Genomic DNA, 20,754 nt, shown 5'->3' with positions numbered 1-20,754 from the left:
CGTCGTCCAAAAACGAAGCCATGACATGAAGATGCCAGAGCTGCCAAATATTATAAAATATCGGATTTTTCAAATTTCTATTTTAATGAATCGTAACATTTGGTTGGTGCGAATTCAATGAATATTGCATATTTTCAAATAGACAATCTCAAAAATATGCTTTAAAAGGATAAAAAATTTATATCTTTTCGTTTAAAAAGCGGAGAAAACAAAAAAACAAGGAAACGAAAATTTGATAGCAGGAGCATGGCATGGTAGAAATAAAATATATTAGTATCAGAAACCAAATAGATTATTATTAAACTAAACTTATGTCCATTTCCATTTTAGTGTTGTCCGAAAACTCATTTTTTCCACTTTTTCCCAAAAATGACTTTTTCAAAAAATCATAACTTTTGAACCTCTGAACCGATTCAGATGATCAATAAATCTAATTGAAGCCAATGAGGTAGATTTTTAATAGAAAAAATATTGAAAAAAGTATTGAACTTGGAAAGAGGGTTCTAGAGAGGTGTTTTTTTCGTTTTAGAGTCATTATTTTGTAAATTTAACATGTTTTAAGTCTTCGTTCAATATTCTTATGTGACTAGACTAGACCTATGCGACTAGAATCCTATCTTTCCGGTAAGTGTGATATTTTTTCAAAAAAGATTGGCTTATTGGCTTCAATTTAATATGTCGATCATCTCAATCAGTTCAGTGATTCAAAAGTTATGAATTTTTAAAAAAGGCACTTTTAGGAAAAAGTTGAAAAAAATGATTTTTCGGACCACCCTAAAATAAGAAAAGGTCACCCTAACGAAAAAATAAAAAATACGGGTCTAATATTTTGCAATAAAGAAAGAAACTACCACTTTTCATGGAAATCTGAGGAGCACTATATCGGTTTGACATGAGATGGATGTATATATATATATATATATATATATATATATATATATATATATATATATATATATATATATAAATTTTTCAATTCAATCAAAATATAGTAACAAAATAATTAGGTAAAACGTGTATACAATTCCTTCACATTTCCTCTAAACTAAGTATCGTAATATCAATTAAATTCATTTTTTTTCTAAATTCAATACAAACCCAACGTAATTTATTTTTATTGGCAACACTGGAAAAATCGACTTTGTTTACGAAATTTATCGAAATCGACCAATCAGAAATCAGAACGACTGACAGAAATTTGGTCCGTAAAAGACCCCCTATTGTCTGATCTTATCTTAGCTCTTGAAAGAGGGCATTGCAAATTAAAACTGTTGTAGGTGGCGACACCATGAATAACATTAAATAAATCATTTGTTTGACATTTGACGTGACGGTGCTGCTGCAAGCATAGACTGCATGTGAGACGGTGACCGAACGTGAACGTTCTTTCCCGTAACGTTCTATTTGAAAAGCACAATATGTTATAATATCTGGTTTTTCAATAGTAGTTTTGTAGCGCTCTACAAAACTTTTTTTTTATATAAAACAAAAATGGTTTTGGATAACAATGAAATTATTTATTCATGTGAAAGTACATTTGATGCCGTTATGTATGGAACTCGATTTCTTTTGCATGACCACCACGGGCACGCTTGCAGAAGTCCAGACGCTGAACCCAATTTTCGACTGTTTTTAAGCATAAATCGGGCGATACTGCTTCAATTTCATGTTCGATATTCGTACGAAGTTCGTCAATCGTCGCTGGCTTTTTGGCATAAACCATAGACTTGACGTAGCCCCATAGGAAATAGTTTAACGGCGTCAAATCGCACGACCGAGGCGGCCAATTGACTGAGTCATTTCGTTAGATAACACGCTCACCAAACTTGGTTTTCAGGTCAAATCGCACGACCGAGGCGGCCAATTGACTGAGTCATTTCGTTAGATAACACGCTCACCAAACTTGGTTTTCAATAAATCGATTGTTATATTCCCTACGTGGCTTGTGGCTCCGTCTTGTTGAAACCACATATTGTCCAAGTCCATATCATCCAATTCGGGCCAAAAATATTCGGTTATCATTGAGCGGTAGCGATTCCCATTCACAGTAACGTGCCTATCTTGATCATCACGGAAAAAGTACGGCCTAATGACGCCGCCGGACCATAAACCGCACCGAATCGTATTTTTTTCGGGTTGCAATGATGGCTCATGGAATACGTAGGGATTGCTGCATAACCAAAAAACGCTTATTTTGCTTATTGACGAAGCCATTCAGCCAGAAATGAGCCTCATCGCTGAAGATGATTTTTCGATGAAATTCTGGATCATTTTCAAGTTGTTGCTCAGCCCAATTCACGAACATACAACGCTTCTGGTGGTCAAGCGGCTTCAATTCTTGCGTCAATTTTATCTTGTGAGGATGTAGGCCAAGATCTTTTTGCAAAATTCGCCACAACAACGTCACAGAGATGCCCAACGCTCGAGAACGACTTGTGAGAGATTGATTTGGGTCTACCATAATTGATGCGCTAGCGGCAGCAATATTTTCGACACTACGAACACTTGTTTGTCCCAATGGCGCGGGAATATTTTGTACTGTGCCTGTGTATTCAAATTGTTCCACTAGACGCTCAATTGTTGATCTGGCAGGACGATTATGACGACCATAGATTGCACGTAGCGCTCTTAAAGTTGAGGCCATTGACTCCGAATTTCGGTAGTTAATTTTAATAATCTCGACTCGTTGTTGGATCGTATATCTACATTATGAAATGGCAAACCGTACTGGTGAGAAATGTCAAGAGAGCAACAGAGAGATACTGCGTCCGCTGCGTCCCTATTAAAATACCCGTTACTAACCATGGAGCGCAATTGCCTTAAGACTCATTTATACGTTGCTAGTAGCTGACTTGACAGTGAGCAGCTACTGACCCGGTGAACTAGCTTGACTATTGGTTGACTTGCCTTGTCCATTCACACAGTGTGAGCTGCTGGCGACAAACTAGATACTACAGTACGGGTTTACCAGGGATGCCAGGTGATTTTTCAAATGTCCATCAAATAGTCAGAAACAGCAATCAGCTCTGAATTTGTCAGATGATTCGAAATCAACTTCTCTATTGGTAATTTTCGTCTCAGGTTTTCAGTTGAATTTATCATTACAGAACTTTATCGCGAAATACACACTGACCGTGTTTAAAAATACTTTGTACTGAATTTATTCGAACTGAAGGTACTATCCGAAAAAAGCAGAAAGAAAAAAAGAATTTGGGCCAGGAATTGGATGCAAAGAAAAGGAGCAACAAATACAATATTGAAGGAACTCTACGATGATGATCCCCAATCTAATCCATAGATAAGATAGTTCCGAAAGTATGTGATGCTATAAATGGCAGTCTAGAAGATTTTCTAAAATTTTATTTTCTTCGCCTTGACAGCAGCTTCGTGTACCAATTTGTGAAATGAAAATGATAGTAAATTTACAGGTGAATACGCTTCAAAATCTAAAATAATGAATGAAAATGGACTTTTTCAATTCAAATATGTATTTTGTTTCTTAGAACAATACTTTTTAGTAAGCGGTGAGTGAATTTTGAATGAAGATAGTGTCTGATAGTTATTTTATATTATAGATTTTCAAGAAAACTATCTCAAGAAACGTGCTACGCCAGCGTGTAAAACAAAATAACAACAATTTCGTTTAGAAACTATGAGAGTTTCATTTGTTTTTCCAATAATTTTCAAGTCTGTTCATGTCTTTGCATATTTTTAAATATGTTAAAAATGGAGACATTTTTTTCATTTGGCATCCCTGACACTAGAGATGGGTAAATCAGCTCATCATGGTGAGCGGCTCAGAGCCGTTCAGCTCATACAAGTGAGCTGATCATTTGGAACAGCTCTTCAGCACAGTTGAATTTTGCGGTTGTTCACACTAGGATTGGGCGATCTTTATAAAAAGATCGATTTTATTGAATCGATTTTCCAAACGGCGTAGGGATCGATCCACTGATTAAATTGGTACCAAAGAATCGATCTTTGCTCAATTTGCGAAACATTAAAAGCTTGTTTCGATTTATATGCTTATCCTATATGAATACTGTCGTTTCTTTGAACAGGGAATACAAATTTCATATTTCTATTCAAATATCAAAAGTATTTTCTCTTGTTCCACAGCATGAAGGCCACAGCCACAGGGCATTCATCTTGTGCCGTCAGGTAGTCGTTTTATTTGATGAATTAATCGAAAAAGTAATATTAGAAATTGAACAACAGCCCAGAACTCAGCTAACAATGATCCCTTAAAAGACAATCGTGCCATACATCTGTCATTTAGTAGAAGCCGATTCTCGATTTTGGCGCCAGATCTACAAAACAACCTTTCACCAGTAATCGAAGTCAACATTAGGTTCATTGATCCTATGTGCAGCCTGTTACAGTTCATCCCCTCAGCAGCTGAAGTAAATCGTAGAAGAATCAATCCAAATGTTGACATTATGTTTAAAAGAAATGTTAGTTGGCCTTTGGTGAGATAAAAAATCGATGTACACTGAAAAACAAATCTACAAAAAGATCGAAAAGATCGAAAGCAAAAAAATCGATTTTCTTGAGTACAAAAGATCGATCCAAAAAATCGGAAATCGGAATAGAAAAGATCGATCTTCTGAGAATCGATCCGAGATCGCCTAATCCTAGTCCTCCAATCCTAGGAGATTCAAAAGGCATGTTTTCTTAACAGACAGCAATACGAAATAAACGAATTGTATTTGTAATTACAGTAGCACCCAGATTATCCGCGTAACAGTCTAGCTAGCTCACCGCGAATAACGAAAACCGCGGATAACGCAACAAAAGACTAAAATGGATTTCAAACACGAAAAAACAGATATTTCAGTTTGAAAACTATGTTTTATCAATACAGAAATCATTGAACTATCAAGGTTATGTAAACCAATGATCAGATAATGTAAAGGCCATGACCAAAACAAAAGTGCATGAGCCTATTACTCACTGACAAATTTCGGCAAGGCTTATGGATCTATTATGGAACTCACTGTCGCGCATAATCCGCATACGCAAGATGATTGTGCATTTTTTCTATAATGATAAGTTTGTCCAATTGGAGGTTATTTTAAAATGTTAATATTCAAGATTTTTGGTTTTCCTCGTATTCATATATAGCCCGGAACGACGGTTTTAGATAAAACTACCGAGATAAACTTTTTTACGTCCATTCTCGCAAGGATATATGAAAATATTTCCACTAATAGACGCAACGCGAAATAATCATTCGCGAAGACAAAGGTCACAAAGAGCCAGCCACCCTCTATCTCTATCAGATTAGAAAATGCGAAAATAGTAGAATTTGTTGTACATATTATAGAAGTCGGTTTGTTCCACATGGAAGTCTATTACCATTATCAAACCTTTACCAATCAATCATCAGCATTGATGCCGGGTGATTTTTGAATAGTTTTGATTCAGCACGCGGCCTCCATAGTCATGTTACAAATAAAAATAATATATTAATTTCAATTGCAAACAATAATTGATATAATATTGTTTTTCATTTTGTAATGTGTTGTATGGAGAATATAATTAAAAAATGAGCGATTTAATATTTTCAAGTTAAAAACCTTTTCCTTTCTGGCATCTCTGCTAAAGCGATTGAACGGAGAGAGACAAACGAAAACAAACTGCTCAGCAGCTCAACAGCTCATCAGTTCAACAGCTAGGCAGCTCATCAGCTCAGCCGCTCAGCAGCTCAACAGCTCATCAGCTCATCAGCTCAGAAGCTCCAATGTGAGCTGTAGAGCCGCGTTTTTTGACGTAGGACTACGTCTAACCGGAAGATATAGGGGGTGAAATGAAAATCTAGGCACTGAACAAGTAGGAAAAAATGCAAGATTTGGAACGCTTATAACTCGAGCATTTCTCAATAGATCGCAAAGGTTTTTGCATCAATTGATAGGAAATATATCTACGCATATATCATAAAGAATAACATTTCATTTTTCTTGAGATAAATAATTGAATAATTGTGAAATATCAAGCATTCTCAAAATTCACTATGTGCCCATTTTTGATTGGTTCATTTTGTGCTCCTCAAATCGTACCGACCAAAACGGGCAACCAGAGCAGCAGCGAAATAGAATGAAGCACGATTGGAAAGGAAAAAGAAAAAAATGAACGAAACATTGGTCGCAGTCTCACACATGCGTAATTCTCGAGCCAGCCAGTCAGCTTAAAAATCCCCGCTCCGCTGCCGTAACGACCATTCTCATTCAAACCGTACACCACATCGGTTCGCATCACAACACATCAACAAACCAACCCAAGCACCCATGTCTGGACATGGTAAAGGAGGAAAAGTGAAGGGAAAGGCAAAATCCCGCTCGAACCGTGTTGATATGGAGTTCCCCGCAAGGGTAGCTAGGCCGAGCGCGTTAGTACCAGTGCACCAGTCCACCTAGCCGGCGTTATATAGTTTCGGCCGCCGAAGTGATCGAGTTGGCTGGTAAAGCTGCTCGCGACGATAAGAAAAACCGCATTCAGAACAGAACACATCAAGACAACAAAGGCAGTTGCAGCGAGTGGCGAGTGGCAAACGCAATCGCAAAACGGCAGCAGGTAGCAGAAGAAAAAAGTTTGTTCTTTTTACAATCTGCTTTGGTGGCAAATCCAGAACAAGGCGGCATCGAGGGCGTTCGAAATGGTTTTTTTTTTCAAAACCACGAGTACTAAGTTTTCTAAATTGGAACCATTCCATAAAACAAGGCGCTTTTCAGGGCCATTAAACCTTCCAAAAAAGAGTTTAGGAAATAAAGTTCAATGCGTTCTAAAACATTATCCAAAATAATAATAAAACACAAATTGATGTTTTCATAATTTGTTTGCCAGGATCTGATGAGTATGTGAATTTGGCAGTAGTTCTGAGCTTATTGATAGTTGGGGACTTTCAAGATTATTCAATTTTCACCAACTCTTAAATTGTTTCCAGATTGAAAGTACAGTAATTTACAATTAGTTCGACATTTAGCTAATTGGACGGACATGTAATGCGACTTATTTAGTTGGAAATTTTTGTAAACATAGAGATCCAAATTATGACCGCACATTGAAAGTCGACACTGTTACACTGTCATCGCAAATGTTCAATTACAGGTTAAAATCGCCTCCAATGCGACACTGAGTGGCGCTTCGGTACGTTGCATTGAATGTAATTTACTGTAAAATATGTCACAAGCTGGATGGGAAGAAATTTTCCAACTGTGAAAGCTGAGGTGAGTGGCAAATGCAATCGCTAAACAGAAAGGTTTAGCCGAACAAGATGGGGATATCGAGTGACAACAAAACAATAAACTCTTTAGATTGAAGATAATTTTGTGATCCTGAAAAGGACCCTTTTTAGCCTGCATGTGAATCCAACGAGCGAACAAATCGTAATGAATGTATTTTTTTGCCATCGCTCCCTTTTAACGCTCATTCGTTCGTCTCGTTGGACTCGCCCCTCTGGCTGAGTCTGCCGATTTGTCTCTATCCTGTGAGTGTGTACCGCTAGAGTATAAAACACGCGGACCCCAAAAAAATATCTTATTTTCTTTCAAACCGTAAACCCGTGTGGTTGTACGGCATCGGCATCGTGGACGTAACAAAGGAGGACAAGTTAAGGGAAAGGTAAAGTCTCACTCGAACCGTGCAGGTCTCCAGTTCCCTGTTGGTCGCATTCACTGATTATTCCGCAAGGGTAACTAGGCCGAACGGATTGGTGCCGGAGCACCAGTATACCTAACAGCGATTATAGAGTTTCGGCCGTCGGAGTGCTCGAGTTGGCTTGCAAAGCTGCTTACGACAATCAGAAAACCCGCATCAAGAACAGATCAGCTTCGGTTCGGCGCTCATCAAGGCAACAATTAGTTTCAGTGAGTGGCAAAGTGTTTCTCCGGCACGTCGCATTAAATGTAATTTACTGAACAACATGTCACAAGCTGGATGGGAAGAAATTTTCCAACTGTGAAAGCTGTGGCGAGTGGAACAGGAAGGTTTAACCGAACAAGATGGGAATATTGAGTGATAACAAAAACACAACACCAAAGGTTCTTTTCAGAACCATCAACATATTCATAAAGAGTAAACAGTAAACTAATCCATTTTTCAGGTAGATAGGTAGGTATTCACGTAGGAGAAGTAAATAAAACAATATATTTAAAATATATATTTAACAAAAGCTGTCCCCTTTGTCTAGTCCTACGTCACTCCGGTTATGTCCCCGACATTACCCACCCGTCTTTTTTTATTACGAGCCGATCCGAATCCGCTCACTTTGATGAACAGCTCATGAACGGATGGCACATCTCTAAAGGCTGATTTAGACGATGCCAGTCAGCGCTCTAGTTGAAGTATCCAGTGAACAGAGAACAGACACTCTGTTCAAGTTCGAGGCCAATTACTTGTTCGATACTGGTACAAGTAACTTGAACAGAGTGTCTGTTCTCTGATCACTGGATACTTCAACTAGAGCGCTGACTGGCATCGTCTAAATCAGCCTTAATTGACACTAACTGGCATGATGTGTTCACACGGTGTGAGTAGCTGCACTGCAGTAATTGACTAGACCTACTCGTATGCTAACTCGCACCGTATAAACTTGGCTTTACTGTTTTCGCCATAACCTCCGCAGATCAACTAATAACGCTGTCAAAATTTTGTTTGAAAACTCATGGGTTACTGTGATTGACGATGCAAGCGTTGATCTGTTGGAATCCTCAGGGAGTGCGTTTAAGGCTACAGATATGTGAGGCGAAACGCTCATGCAAAAATAATTTCTTTTTCCATTCGATTGAAAAAAATTAATAATATTTCCTCTTGACGTCTTAAACTTTGTATTTACTTTCATCGCATTTCCAGTCAGAGATAAATATAGTAAGTCAGGTATAAAAAATGGACTGATTGATAAAACTATTCTAACAGAGTTAACCTTACATTGTCTAAACTTACGTTACCACCCTCAACTCTGAGTAGTTAAGTTTCGACTACGGCATTCTAGGCTAACAGAACCGTCAACGCATCGAGAAATTTGGTGCAGTCCGAATGGCGTATCTGTATGACGGAGGTTTCGAAACAATCCTTCGAGATTGTTGATCCGCTATGACGTGCGGCCTGTTCGAATGCTTCACCGAAAAAGTTTTTGCTAGCTTCGCAGACGGGTGGAATGCCAACCAGCAGCGAGAAGCCACGGCTCAGATCGATCGGAGCCACAGCAACCAGTGGCAATTCTTGTGCTCGCCGATTCCGTGAAATTGCCACATGTCCCCGCAGTAAGAACCGGGCTAGCATGATCAGTCCATAAGGGCACGTGAAGAATGAAATTTCTTCCTGCATGATGAAGTATAGGAAGGAACCGGCCGAATGTACGGCGTGCATTTCCAGCGAGCTTTGAACCTGCTTAAATATTGCGGACAGAAGTTTCTTACAAATGTCGATGCCTCCATCCAGTATCTCTCTGTTGCTGCGGGAGAGTGCGTCCATTGATTGGAGAAAGCACGTTTCCGGAGTGCGATCCACTTGAACAGATTCCAGAATTGCTAGCATCGAATAGACGTAATCCGCGGCAGCGTAATTGTTCCTATAGCCATATTTCAGTACGAACGACACAAACGAAACGTCTGTCAAGCGATATTTTTCGGCAAAGGATTCCATTTTGTCGTGAAACTCCTTGCGAAGCACCAATTCCATTGCGCTGAAAGTTTGCTTCGCCTGCACCAGAGGCAGCCCCATGTCGACCAGCAACTCGTGCATTACCTTTTCTCCTTTATAAGTCCACAGTTTCAGTTTACAGGCAGGATAGATCGAGTATTTCAATGAATCTAAAACACTCCAGTGGCGATAAAGCGCTAGATGTAGATCATTTTCAAAATTTATCTTCACCGAAGTCTGAATTGCTTGATCGGTGGCCTTATTGTTTAATCGTGAGACATGCGATTGGATTATATCGGTGACCAAGGTGTAGGCAGAACTTTCGATCTTCCCTAACAAAAATTGTTCGGTTACTCCAACAATTGCCCACCAGAGCAGATCCACCGAGTCCTTCGAGAGTCGCCAAGCAAGTTCAAAGATAGTAAGAGCCGAACTGCTCGCATAGTAGCTGAACTGAGTGTATTCGAACATAATCTTTTTGCTATTCTGTTCCCATTCTCGTCTCTGTCGACGCTTCACAAGACGCTGTTCAATGCACTGCACTCTATCAAGTTTCTCAGTTCCAGCCGCGTTGTCTTCATAACTGCTATCCACGTCTTCGTCCTCATCATCGTCCTCGTCTTCGGAATCAACAAAAATCGTTTCATATTTGGGAATTCCTTCCGGGTTGTCAGGTTCACCGAGAATTCGTACCTATTAAATGCCTGATATTACAATAAATTGAAAACAACATCAAAAATATACTCTCACTTGCACTTCATTATAAATATTGCAAACATCATACGGTCGATGGGAATCGCAAATGAAAATTATCACGTCCGGCTCGGGACCCAGGCACTGAAGGATGTCTATGCAGCCTCCACAATTAACCAGCAGAACGTACTTCAGATCCTCCTTGTTTTCATGGAACGCTCGCTTCATCCCGCTGATGCCCATCACAGGAACGATCGAGTAAAGCATGTTATCATATTTGAACAACGATTGGAGAATTTTACTGGCGCAAATTGCATCGATATCGTAATTCACGATCACCAGGATACGTTTGCCAATCAACAGCTGATAAAACTCCGTTTTTAAGTCTTTCACGAACATCTCGGATCAGCTGAGCAACGTCGTCGACTCCCAGCTACAACCACAGGAAATTGACACCACACAATTGTTCCACACACATACAAACAAATAGATGGAGAAAAAAACTGAACACAATCACGATACGATCACGTTTACCCGAAAACAAAACTTAATTTACTTGGACCCTCAGAATCCCGTAAGTAAATTTAATAGTTGCTTCTTGGTTTCATGCGAAACAACACAATACAGCATCGTCCAAGCTGCAGCTAATAGTAACGTAAACATTTGCGACACAGGATTTGCGCGCCTAAAAATGTAAACAAATAAACTTCATTGGCAATCCGAAGCGCGTTATCTGGGTTATTATTGTATGCGTTACGCAGCATAAGTTGTAACGACACAACAAATAGGCGGCGATAATCAGCTGACGAATTGATAGAATGTTTTTATTTACCATATGCGAGAGACTTCAACGGAGCGCCGCATGTTAAGTGATGTAACAAAATTAGAAAGAATGGAATAATTGTAGCCTGTACATTAGCTTCGTATAGCGGAAAGGCGAACGTCTCAAAGAAGAACCATGTTCAAAAGGGTTGTGGTTGGAGTATCTGGTGGCGTGGACAGTGCAGTTACCGCATATTTACTAAAAAGTAAAGGTAAGTTAAGTGCTGCGGTTTGCGGCTTACACTACATTCCAGAAGTTTTGGTATTCTTTTCAAGAAAAGCCCGTTTGCGTTGGAATCGGAGCTCGGCAAAATCATATTCAACTAATATTCGCCAAGAGACCATCAGTTTGCCCATCAACATTAAACGAACATTATTCGGGCGCTTTCACTGCTTTTAATTCGCCCGTTTTCATTCAATTTTTCCCCGTCAAATGAATTTCACGGGTATATTGTAATGACCCCTCAGACTGAATTCGTTTCTCATTTACAAATTGTAGATGAGTTCACGATAGGTAAGTAATGCAGTTATCCATTAATGGTGTAACTACTTTTTTGCATCAGAAATTAAGTTTTCGTTTCACTTCCACCCCGAATCTGCTTTCTGCCGGATTTGCATTTCGTTCGAAACCGTTATTTCATTCGAATTATAATTTCGAATTTCCTATTTCGAACGTTTTGGCCAACTAATATTCGAAGAGGAACGGATCGAACGAAATGTGAAAACAACTCGAACGGAATACAGAATGAAATTTTATCAAGTCGATCGAAATGTAGTTTGTCTATATGACAACAAAGTACATGTCGATGTTGAATACAGGGATTGGCCTCTAACTGGACATCTAGGACAGACCTGTATTGCGACACGAATAATTCCGAGGCGCGAGGGTTTGTCTATATGACAACAAAGTACATGTCGATGTGGAATACTGGGATTGGCCTCTAACTGGACATCTAGGACAGACCTGTATTGCGACACGAATAATTCCGAGGCGCGAGGGTTTGTCTATATGACAACAAAGTACATGTCGATGTGGAATACAGGGATTGGCCTCTAACTGAACATCTAGGACAGACCTGTATTGCGACACGAATAATTAGACATTTGGTCGGAGTTCTGCCACAACGAACCAATCGCCAAAAACACTATTTTAAGATATTTCATTTCGAAGTTTGGGCTCCCACAGACCGTGGCTGATCAAATTGTTTTCATTTTATCGCTTACGTGTTATAAACAGGAGGCTTTCGAAGAACTGAGATTTTGAATATCTGGAAAATCACGAAAAGCATAGCATTTTGATGTCGAGATGTTGTGTAAAAAATCCTCAGCTTTCCAGAAGAAATATAAAAAAGATAGCGCCCTCTATCTTTAACGGAGAAAACTATGAAAAACTTATTCAATCAATAAAAACAAAAACAAAAATACTAATTTTTCGCAAAAGTAACATTTTTTAAAGAAAACTAATCCATAAGCTTCAATTTGATATGTCGATCATCTGAATCGGACCAGTAGTGCAATATCAATTTTTGTAGTTGCAAAAAGGGGGAAAATTTGTGTTTTCGAACCATCGGTTAACTTTGAAAAATCATATCTCAAAAACGAAAAAATGGCATCTCTGATATTATGTAGAAAATCCTCAGCTCTAGTCCAAAGCTTCATGGCTTACAATAAAAAAACGGGTACAATCAATGATTATGAAAATGGCATCCCTGTTCTCAAAGAACGAACACAAAGAAGCGAATGTTGTGAATATCGAAACACTATAACATTCAACCAGGCTTCCAAGTCTCGTCATATTCTCACATTTCAGCAACATGGCACTCACTAATAAGCTCAGATTTTACTGCCAAGCTGAAGCTCACTGTGTGTTATGGCGGGTTTACATTAGGGAGATCTATAGCTATAGATGGATTTATTCACGTGAAAATAGGTGTAAACGGGTGAGAATAAATATGATACACTTATTCGAGGTATATATAACTTGAATAAATTCAGCATATGTAAACGCTTGTGAATTTCTCACTGGTGAGAAATCACTAAAGTTGGATGCAGTTCTACTTCAGGTGAATAAATTCACCTAAGATATGAATATATTCATTATAGAAGTTCACGCTAGTTTAAACGGTTGATGCGATTTCTATAAATCTCATCATATTTCTTCACATAAATATATCACTAGTCTAAACCCACCCTTAGAGTTGTGATTATACTCTTCTCGCGCTATTCAACTGGCTTTGGGACGGTCACCAAAATAATCGAAGTACAAAATTTGGTGATTATCTTTGTGTGAGCACCATTTAGCATTTGATACTCATGAAAAATCGCAGCTTTGCATACATCTTCGTCAATTTCGGATTGAGAAAAATAAAAAAAAAATACAATTATTTAGCTGCTAGACATGCAAAACTTCGTTCTCTATGCAGGAGCGAACCAAGTAGATGCTAATTTTTAACATAATATCATTACATAACGCAGTATTTTATAACGGCTAAAAATGCAGATCAGTCTTCTTAAGGCGTTGATTTATTATATAAACTTGAAGAAATACGTGATCGAAGCACATCGTTTGCTTGTTATAATGTTATTTCGAGAACCCTAGACGCAAAAAGTCATGGCTTTCGCTTACCGAAGCCGGCTCATCCTCTACAAAGCTAAATCGTTTCGGCCGAAAGACGATGCCCTGCGGTGAAGGGATATTACAGCACACCAATAAACTTGAGCAGGATGGAATAACAATCCTTAATCCTTAAAAAAAGCCGTATTCTCCGGATTGGTCAAATCATCACAATTTTGCTTCAACGGTCCATGTACTGAGCAGCATTATAAAAATGTCGAAAAAGGAATGGAAAAGAATTCACAATTTGTCTGAGATGGGCAAAATGTCTAGAATCAATAGGGGATTACTAAGGAAAAAAATTAAGGATCTTCGGAAAATTATGTACTTTCTGGCGGAGGCGATCTGGCGTAGTCGTAACATCCGTACCTCTCACGTTCGAGGTCACGAGTTCAATTCTCACTCCCGAAATTCTTCCAAAAATGGAAGTTAAAAGTGACGAACCAGCCAAATGTGTTGAAAGTCGCTATTATACAGTAATAAGTGTACTTTCTTCATCGAAAAACTCAGATATTTTCAACTTGTACAACTGATAAGCTTTATTTAACACGTTGAGCTCCGTGTCGGTCCCTAGGGTCCCGCGGCATTTATGCAAGTTATTAACGGAGGGATTTGACCTTGAAGTGGTCAAAAAGTAATCGAAAAAGATTCGAAACGAGCCGGATGACGTGAGTTTCGTCTTTTCTGTGAAAGTGTTCCAAGTAGGCGACCTCCATGGCTGGAGCTCTACCACTCTTTGGTATTTTTTAAACGGCAGATATGCACTACAATTGTTTATATTTTACCCCTACCTATCTGCATGCACCACGTGGATGATTCGAGAATTGCTACTGCTTTTCTAGCGCGATAGGAACAGAGCGCTAGGCATAGCTACGAATGTGTGTCGCATATCAGTGCGAGTCTGTCTAGTGCATTGTCGGCAAGCGGTGAATCCAGGCCCACATTTGAGTCTCTCTCTAAAAATTGCAAGTAATTGTTTTTAATAGCGTTTTTTGTCATACACTAAAGTAGTGGAAGTCCTTAAATTTAAAAACTACGTGTAGCACTGTCGCCAGACATAGGGAGATTTATCTTTCGACCTTCGATGCATTTCTCGATTTGCCTTCAATTTAAGCTAACTTGCTGAATAATCTCTATCCAGAACAATTGGTATCCATCAAGCTCAAATACATTCGCAGACCTATATATACGTTCGGAAACGTATCTGCCAGGTCCTCGTCGTGAAGTAATGCAGCTTATTGTGAGGGAGGTCGAAGATCTTCGTATTTTGGCAAATGCTTTAAATTGTACGAGCACATCAGCGAGAATCAGATCATTAGGATAAAGTCCAATTAGCTTCCTCGTTCCAGTCACAAATCCGCTTCCGATAAAGAGCTTAATTTCAATAAACCCTTGAATCTATCGTACACTGCTTGATAAGCGGCTCGCATCCTTCCTATTGCTCGCAAAATTCATTCAATATGACATCGAAGGTTAAGCGCTTGAAGTTTTTCTTATATACGTCAACCGGTTCAGCTTGGTTCTTTCGTGGTCTGCCTTTGGTGGGTCGATATTCCCCAGTTGAATTAAGAGCAACTTCTTCCTCCAGTTCTTCGAAACGGCTTTGCTCTTCTTGCAAAAATACATCCCATGGGTTGTATAGGTCAACAACCTTCTTCGAATCCACATCAACGCCCTGCATAGTTTTACTCGTCACAATAAACCGAAGGAGTATCCGACACCAGATTTTCGTCATCATAGCTGTTTAAATCCATCTTTTCCGCTAAAGCGAACGTTTCATACTTTGTTGCAGGAGATTGCTCAGAACATTCCATCGCCAGAACGGAGAAGTTTTTGAACAAAGCCGAAAAAGCTGCCGTATGACCTATTAGGTTCAAAGAATGTGCTGCACAAGGAACAAAAACAGCATCAACAGCTGATCAAATTGAGTGAATAGTTCAATTATGCCCAGAATGTTGACGTTGTGTTTAGAGCCAATGATTCCATCTGTTCCTCTGAGCTTGAGTTTGATTAGACTGTACACTTCGTAGTTGCTCTCCGTGATTGACCTGAACCAGCGAAATTGCACAAAGAACACACCGAATGGCGCTTGGGAGTAACAAACCATTTTCATTGTACAAGTTTTGGTGATTCGAACTTTAAATAGTTGATAACGACGCCGGCCACATCCTATCAGTCACCAGAGGGAAGGGAAGGAATTTAGTGTGATATTCACCACCCGAAGGTAAGAAGGGTCGCTTCTATAGCGTTTATCAAGGAAGGGATATTTGTTAGTGGGGGAGGTGGAAATCAAGAATTATTGTGGTTTATCAATTTCTTTCTTTCCATAATAACCATAAATAACAACTATTACAACCATCCTCCTTAGGGGCTTTGGACCCTCTGGTCTGGTTCTCAATAGTTTCAGTTTCTTTTTCGGACATGCTACTATGAAGATCCGTCATCCCATTCGCAAATGTGATATTTTTTTCAAAAAAGCTCTTTGTCCTTAATTTGAAATGTCGAACATCTAGATCGGTCAAAAATTATTATTTTTTTTTAAAGTCATCAACTTTGAAAAATTATAACATAAAAACGAAAAATAAAGTCACATCTCTGATTCTTGGATATGTTTATAAAAAATATCTCAGCTTTCAAGAAAAAATATTTAATAAATATAGCGCCCTCCAGTCCAACGTTATGTAAACAAGAAAAAATAAACACAATCAATAATTACGAAAACAAATTCCAATTTCTTTTGGAAGTGTAATATTTTCCCAAAAATGACTAGCTAACTGGCTTTAATTTAATTCGGATGGTAAAATTAGACAGGTTGATGGAAACGGTAGCATGAACAAAGATAGCACTTTGATTATAAACAACTTACGGGTGAAGCTGAATAAAACCGTTTAAAAATGTTAGTGTATCGATCGTGGTTTTTCCCTGCGATCAAATAAACTTTTCGTGTATTGTGCAGTAAAATTATGTTCGCCTACAGAAGAGGAACCATTTGATGCAGCGAAACTGTAAGTTTGATAGCAATGAATGAAATAAATTGCATTTTAATTTTTGCATGCTGAGTGGGGGATGGGGGTCATGTTTCTGTGGGGTGAATTGGTCATACAGATTTGAAACTTTTATTTGACCTAATTGGTTCCAGAAGCCACGGAATTACAAAATAGAATGGACAGAAAACGTTGGAAGATAGAAGAGCTTGAAAGGGCAACACAGACCATAAAGGACGAATTTTCTTTGCTCGAGCAACAGTGAAACGATTCATGCAGAATTCGAAATGGTCTCAATGCAATTTTAGACAATAGTTTGAAAAGTCTTAAAACATCTAATTAATTATTACAATTGTAGAGAAAGGAAAAGATGGAAATAATCATTTCTATATTTTTCTTTTTTTTTTCTTATATTTTTCTAAATTTCTATCATCCCTTTTTCCGACTATAAAGTAAATAAAGTAAATGAAATAAATTTTAAGTAAACAAAAGTAATTAAAATACATTCGATAAAAATTAGATTAGCAAAGTGCGACGTCGGCATTTTAAGTGACTTTTGAAAAGCAGTATCATTGTGACCAATGAACGCCTGAGGGTGAGTTCAGGATTGATAGGATTTAGGTTATTGTAGTTTTGAAGTGAACTAGCTATTGAGATATCAGCTTTCTTATCTCTACAGATACCGGCAGGGTTGACAACTATAATTTTGAAAAATCATGAAGAATGAAAATAAAAATCAGGAGAAATCAGGATAGTTCTAATTGGGTTGTCCATAAGGCTTCAAGATTTTTCCCTTAAAAGAATTTTACAGAGACCTGAACCTGTGATAATCTGAAGGTGCAATGCTCGGTTAGTATAGCTGGTGGGATAACACTTTCCAGCCAAACTCCAAATAATATGTTGTGTTTTCGAAGATACATGTAGTATCGCAATGCCCTAATGGAACACATATTGAATATTCTCATATGGTTTTAGAATCTTATATAAAACGTAAATAAATAGAATTGATCTATAATAAATCTTAAGTAAAGTGTTCCAACTTTTCAATTGCTCACAAATCATCTTGCATCGACAAGCCGATGTATTCCATACCATCCATTCTATGTTCCAGGGTACGATGTGCGGGGAGCGTTCATGAAAAACTGGGATCTGATAGACGAAGCTGGTTACTGCACAGGCGAGCAGGACTGGTTAGACGCCCAAAAGCTGTGTCGTCGTCTTGGCATACCCTTGGAACAGGTCAATTTCGTGAAGGACTATTGGCTGGAGGTATTCGGGTATGTCCAACGTAAGCACGTACCTATCGTTAAGATACGTTCAAACTATCTATATTGTAGGAGTTTTCTTAAGGACTACGAAGCTGGTATTACGCCAAACCCCGACATACTCTGCAACAGGCATATTAAGTTTAATTTATTCTACAAATATGCCCGCGAACGAATGGGAGCAGATGCGATAGCGACGGGTCACTACGCTCGGACAAATTTTGGTCCGTTTTTAGAAAAATACAATGACCCACAGCAAGTTCGCCTGTTGGTTGGTACCGATGATATAAAGGATCAAACGTTCTTTCTGTCCCAAATAAGTGCCGAAGCTTTACGTCGTACCATGTTCCCGATCGGGGGAATGAATAAGTCTAAAGTAAAACAAATAGCTATTGAGGTCGGCTTGGAGTTTTTCGCTAGGAAAAAAGAAAGCATGGGTATTTGTTTCGTGGGGAAACGTAGCTTCCAAGATTTCATAGTGGATTACATTGATACGAAACCGGGTGACTTCGTAGATTTTGACACTGGCAAAGTGGTGGGTAGGCACAATGGATTCCACAATTGGACTATTGGACAGGGAGCGAAAATAGCGAGCTGTTTGCAACCGTATTACATATTCCAAAAGCACATCGAGAGTAACAATATTTACGTCGTATCGGGACACGACCACCCTCTTCTCCTAACCGACATGGTGTATGCTGAGTGTCCCATTTGGATAAATAGACCTGCCGAACTGAAGACTGGCATTTGGCGGTGCCAGTTTAGGTTTCAGCACACAAAACCTTTAGTGGATTGCAGTGTAGTTGAAACTGGTCACGAGCGACTATTCGTCAAGCTAGATAGGTCATTGCGTGCCATAACGCCGGGACAATATGCTGTGTTCTACAAGAAAGATGAGTGTTTCGGGAGTGCCAGGATTGTTAGACCTGGACCATCGATGGTATATAGCTGACTGTCCTAGAAAAGAAGCGAATTTCAATAAAATGATTGTAATGTAAAATGTGAAGAGACTCAACACTGAAGGCGATATTTTACTTTTAATATCACTGAATTGAAATTACTTAATGACTTTTTTTTCTCTTCTTGAAAATGGTGTTCTTGGACCTCATGACACACATCGTGCCCGCCGTATATAGCCGATTTACAACATCCTATTCCTTCTGGAGGCGAGAGCGTCGAACGGAAATAAAGTTCCGGTCACCCGAGAGCAAGGTGGCCTCATCGTTCCGCACCTTGTGCCAAGACGTCGGAGGAGCTGGTCAAACGGTGAAGAAGTATACGGCCAAAATGAACATTTTTATCAGTCAGGGCCGACCGTGTCTGAACTGCAGGTAATCACTTAGAAGAAGCGGCCGAAGGTGCTGGTGGAAACAATAAATTCATTCCAGTTGTAACCATCGTCGTGGTTAGTCGTTTAGATATATTTTTTTAAAATCCGAAAATCCGTGATGGGCAAAAAAAAACACCTCCACTTCAAATCGAAGTGTTCCAATATTTAAAGTTTTTCAAACACTGGTATTCTTCTTAATACTACGTAAAAGTAGGTATTTAGTAGACCATTTTGCCATTTCAGCATTATTGATTTATTTTTCAGAAATGTGTTTTTTTCTGAATGGGTACCGTTCTGAATCATATTTCGGACGCTCAAGGCATCTGATGCAGAAAACAGATCTTATCTTTATGCACAAGTATTATTTTGTTGATATTTTCAATAAATAAGTTCAATATGCTTTTAATCTTCCTACTTTGGTACCTATTTGAATGAAAATATAAAAAAATCATCGAATAAAATGCTTCTCAAATGAAGCGAATAAGAATCAAACTTCGGAAACTAAATCGAATTTCGGACAGATTGAATTCAAATTTCGGACACTTTATTTTATAATTTTTTGGACGAAAATTACATTACACTTGACAATCACAGTAAACTGTTAACGATGTTGAGAACTGATGAAACACGGGAGAAATTTAAATATTTATGAACGGGTAAATTCTACGTGCTCACGCTAAGCAAACGTCAAACACAAACGATAATGAGTAGTGTTGTCGGATTTTTGCCGATTATGTTATAATTCAAATGTAGTTCTCATATGAAATGATAGTGAAACCAAGAGATTACTCTAAAGAAGCAATTGTGATATTAATTTCATAGTTATATCATCAATGCATTAAGCAGTTCAAGATTTCAGAACAAAGTGTCCGAAATATGATTCAGAACGGTACTTTTAGGGTAGTATATTCGATGTTGGTTTTTCTAGTCGAAAATCTGATCTTGGTTTGTCCACTTTCTTAAATGCTCTAGTTCAGAGCACCTATGTCATATTAGGTATTCAAAGGTTTCCAAACATATAAATAAAATTATCTTTCTCGTGATTTACAACAGTTTCATAAAGACGCGTCCACATTACGCCAATCGGCCTTGGCCGCTCGGTAAAGCCGACTGAATGTGGACGTACCGCCCGGGCTTGCCGACGTGCGGAAAACCGACTCGAATCAAACCGAACCCAACCCGAAACAAGTGGGTCCGGTTCGAGAAAGTCGAACCAAAACAAAACGAAGTAAATTAACGTTGACTACATTGTGCTTCGTGTGTTCGTGGTGGCTTCGTGCATCCGATGGGACTTCGGCTTCGTGCACCCGATGGTGCGTCCACATCACATAACGAACCAAATATGCCGCCTGGTACAGACCGATCGACATCATTCGGCATAATGTGGACGCGCCTTAAGATCTAGTA

The 20,754-nt window shown here is 38.8% G+C and overlaps 2 protein-coding genes across 5 annotated transcripts; one reads left to right on the top strand and one right to left on the bottom strand.

Moving 5' to 3' along the window:
- Positions 1 to 8,801: 8,801 nt before the first annotated feature.
- Positions 8,802 to 11,007, bottom strand: LOC129768560 (cell division control protein 45 homolog). Its single transcript, XM_055770291.1, has 2 exons — positions 10,390 to 11,007; positions 8,802 to 10,332 (listed from the first exon to the last, which is right to left on the bottom strand). Exons 1-2 carry the CDS (start codon positions 10,729 to 10,731, stop codon positions 8,986 to 8,988), a joined length of 1,689 nt encoding a protein of 562 aa, XP_055626266.1. The 5' UTR covers positions 10,732 to 11,007; the 3' UTR covers positions 8,802 to 8,985.
- Positions 11,008 to 11,123: 116 nt separating this feature from the next.
- LOC129770946 (mitochondrial tRNA-specific 2-thiouridylase 1) lies at positions 11,124 to 19,145 on the top strand. Of its 4 annotated transcripts, none has more exons than XM_055774157.1 (4): positions 11,132 to 11,366; positions 15,561 to 15,992; positions 17,864 to 18,029; positions 18,090 to 19,145. In XM_055774157.1, exons 3-4 carry the CDS (start codon positions 17,887 to 17,889, stop codon positions 18,967 to 18,969), a joined length of 1,023 nt encoding a protein of 340 aa, XP_055630132.1. In that variant the 5' UTR covers positions 11,132 to 11,366; positions 15,561 to 15,992; positions 17,864 to 17,886; the 3' UTR covers positions 18,970 to 19,145. The 4 variants fall into 4 exon arrangements, with proteins under 4 accessions (XP_055630130.1, XP_055630132.1, XP_055630133.1 ...); XM_055774156.1 differs by lacking the exon at positions 15,561 to 15,992 and adding an exon at positions 11,412 to 11,668 and having other exon boundaries at positions 11,271 to 11,366; XM_055774155.1 differs by lacking the exon at positions 15,561 to 15,992 and having other exon boundaries at positions 11,124 to 11,366.
- The last annotated feature ends 1,609 nt before the right edge of the window (positions 19,146 to 20,754 follow it).

This window comes from Toxorhynchites rutilus, chromosome 2 (genome assembly GCF_029784135.1).
Source record: "Toxorhynchites rutilus septentrionalis strain SRP chromosome 2, ASM2978413v1, whole genome shotgun sequence".
Lineage (NCBI taxonomy): Eukaryota > Metazoa > Arthropoda > Insecta > Diptera > Culicidae > Toxorhynchites > Toxorhynchites rutilus.
The sequence above is the reverse complement of the archived record's forward strand: the minus strand, read 5'-3'. Positions and strand labels throughout refer to the sequence as shown.

What these genes read in the sequence shown, in the direction of transcription:
- LOC129768560 (XM_055770291.1), bottom strand. Translation starts at nt 10,731, where the DNA reads ATGTTCGTGAAAGACTTAAAAACGGAGTTTTATCAGCTGTTGATTGGC. An exon ending in ATATTTATAATGAAGTGCAA is followed by an intron (nt 10,333 to 10,389) that starts GTGAGAGTATAT and finishes GGCATTTAATAG; the next exon opens with GTACGAATTCTCGGTGAACC.
- LOC129770946 (XM_055774155.1), top strand. Translation starts at nt 11,291, where the DNA reads ATGTTCAAAAGGGTTGTGGTTGGAGTATCTGGTGGCGTGGACAGTGCA. An exon ending in ATATTTACTAAAAAGTAAAG is followed by an intron (nt 11,367 to 17,863) that starts GTAAGTTAAGTG and finishes TCTATGTTCCAG; the next exon opens with GGTACGATGTGCGGGGAGCG. An exon ending in TATTGGCTGGAGGTATTCGG is followed by an intron (nt 18,030 to 18,089) that starts GTATGTCCAACG and finishes TCTATATTGTAG; the next exon opens with GAGTTTTCTTAAGGACTACG.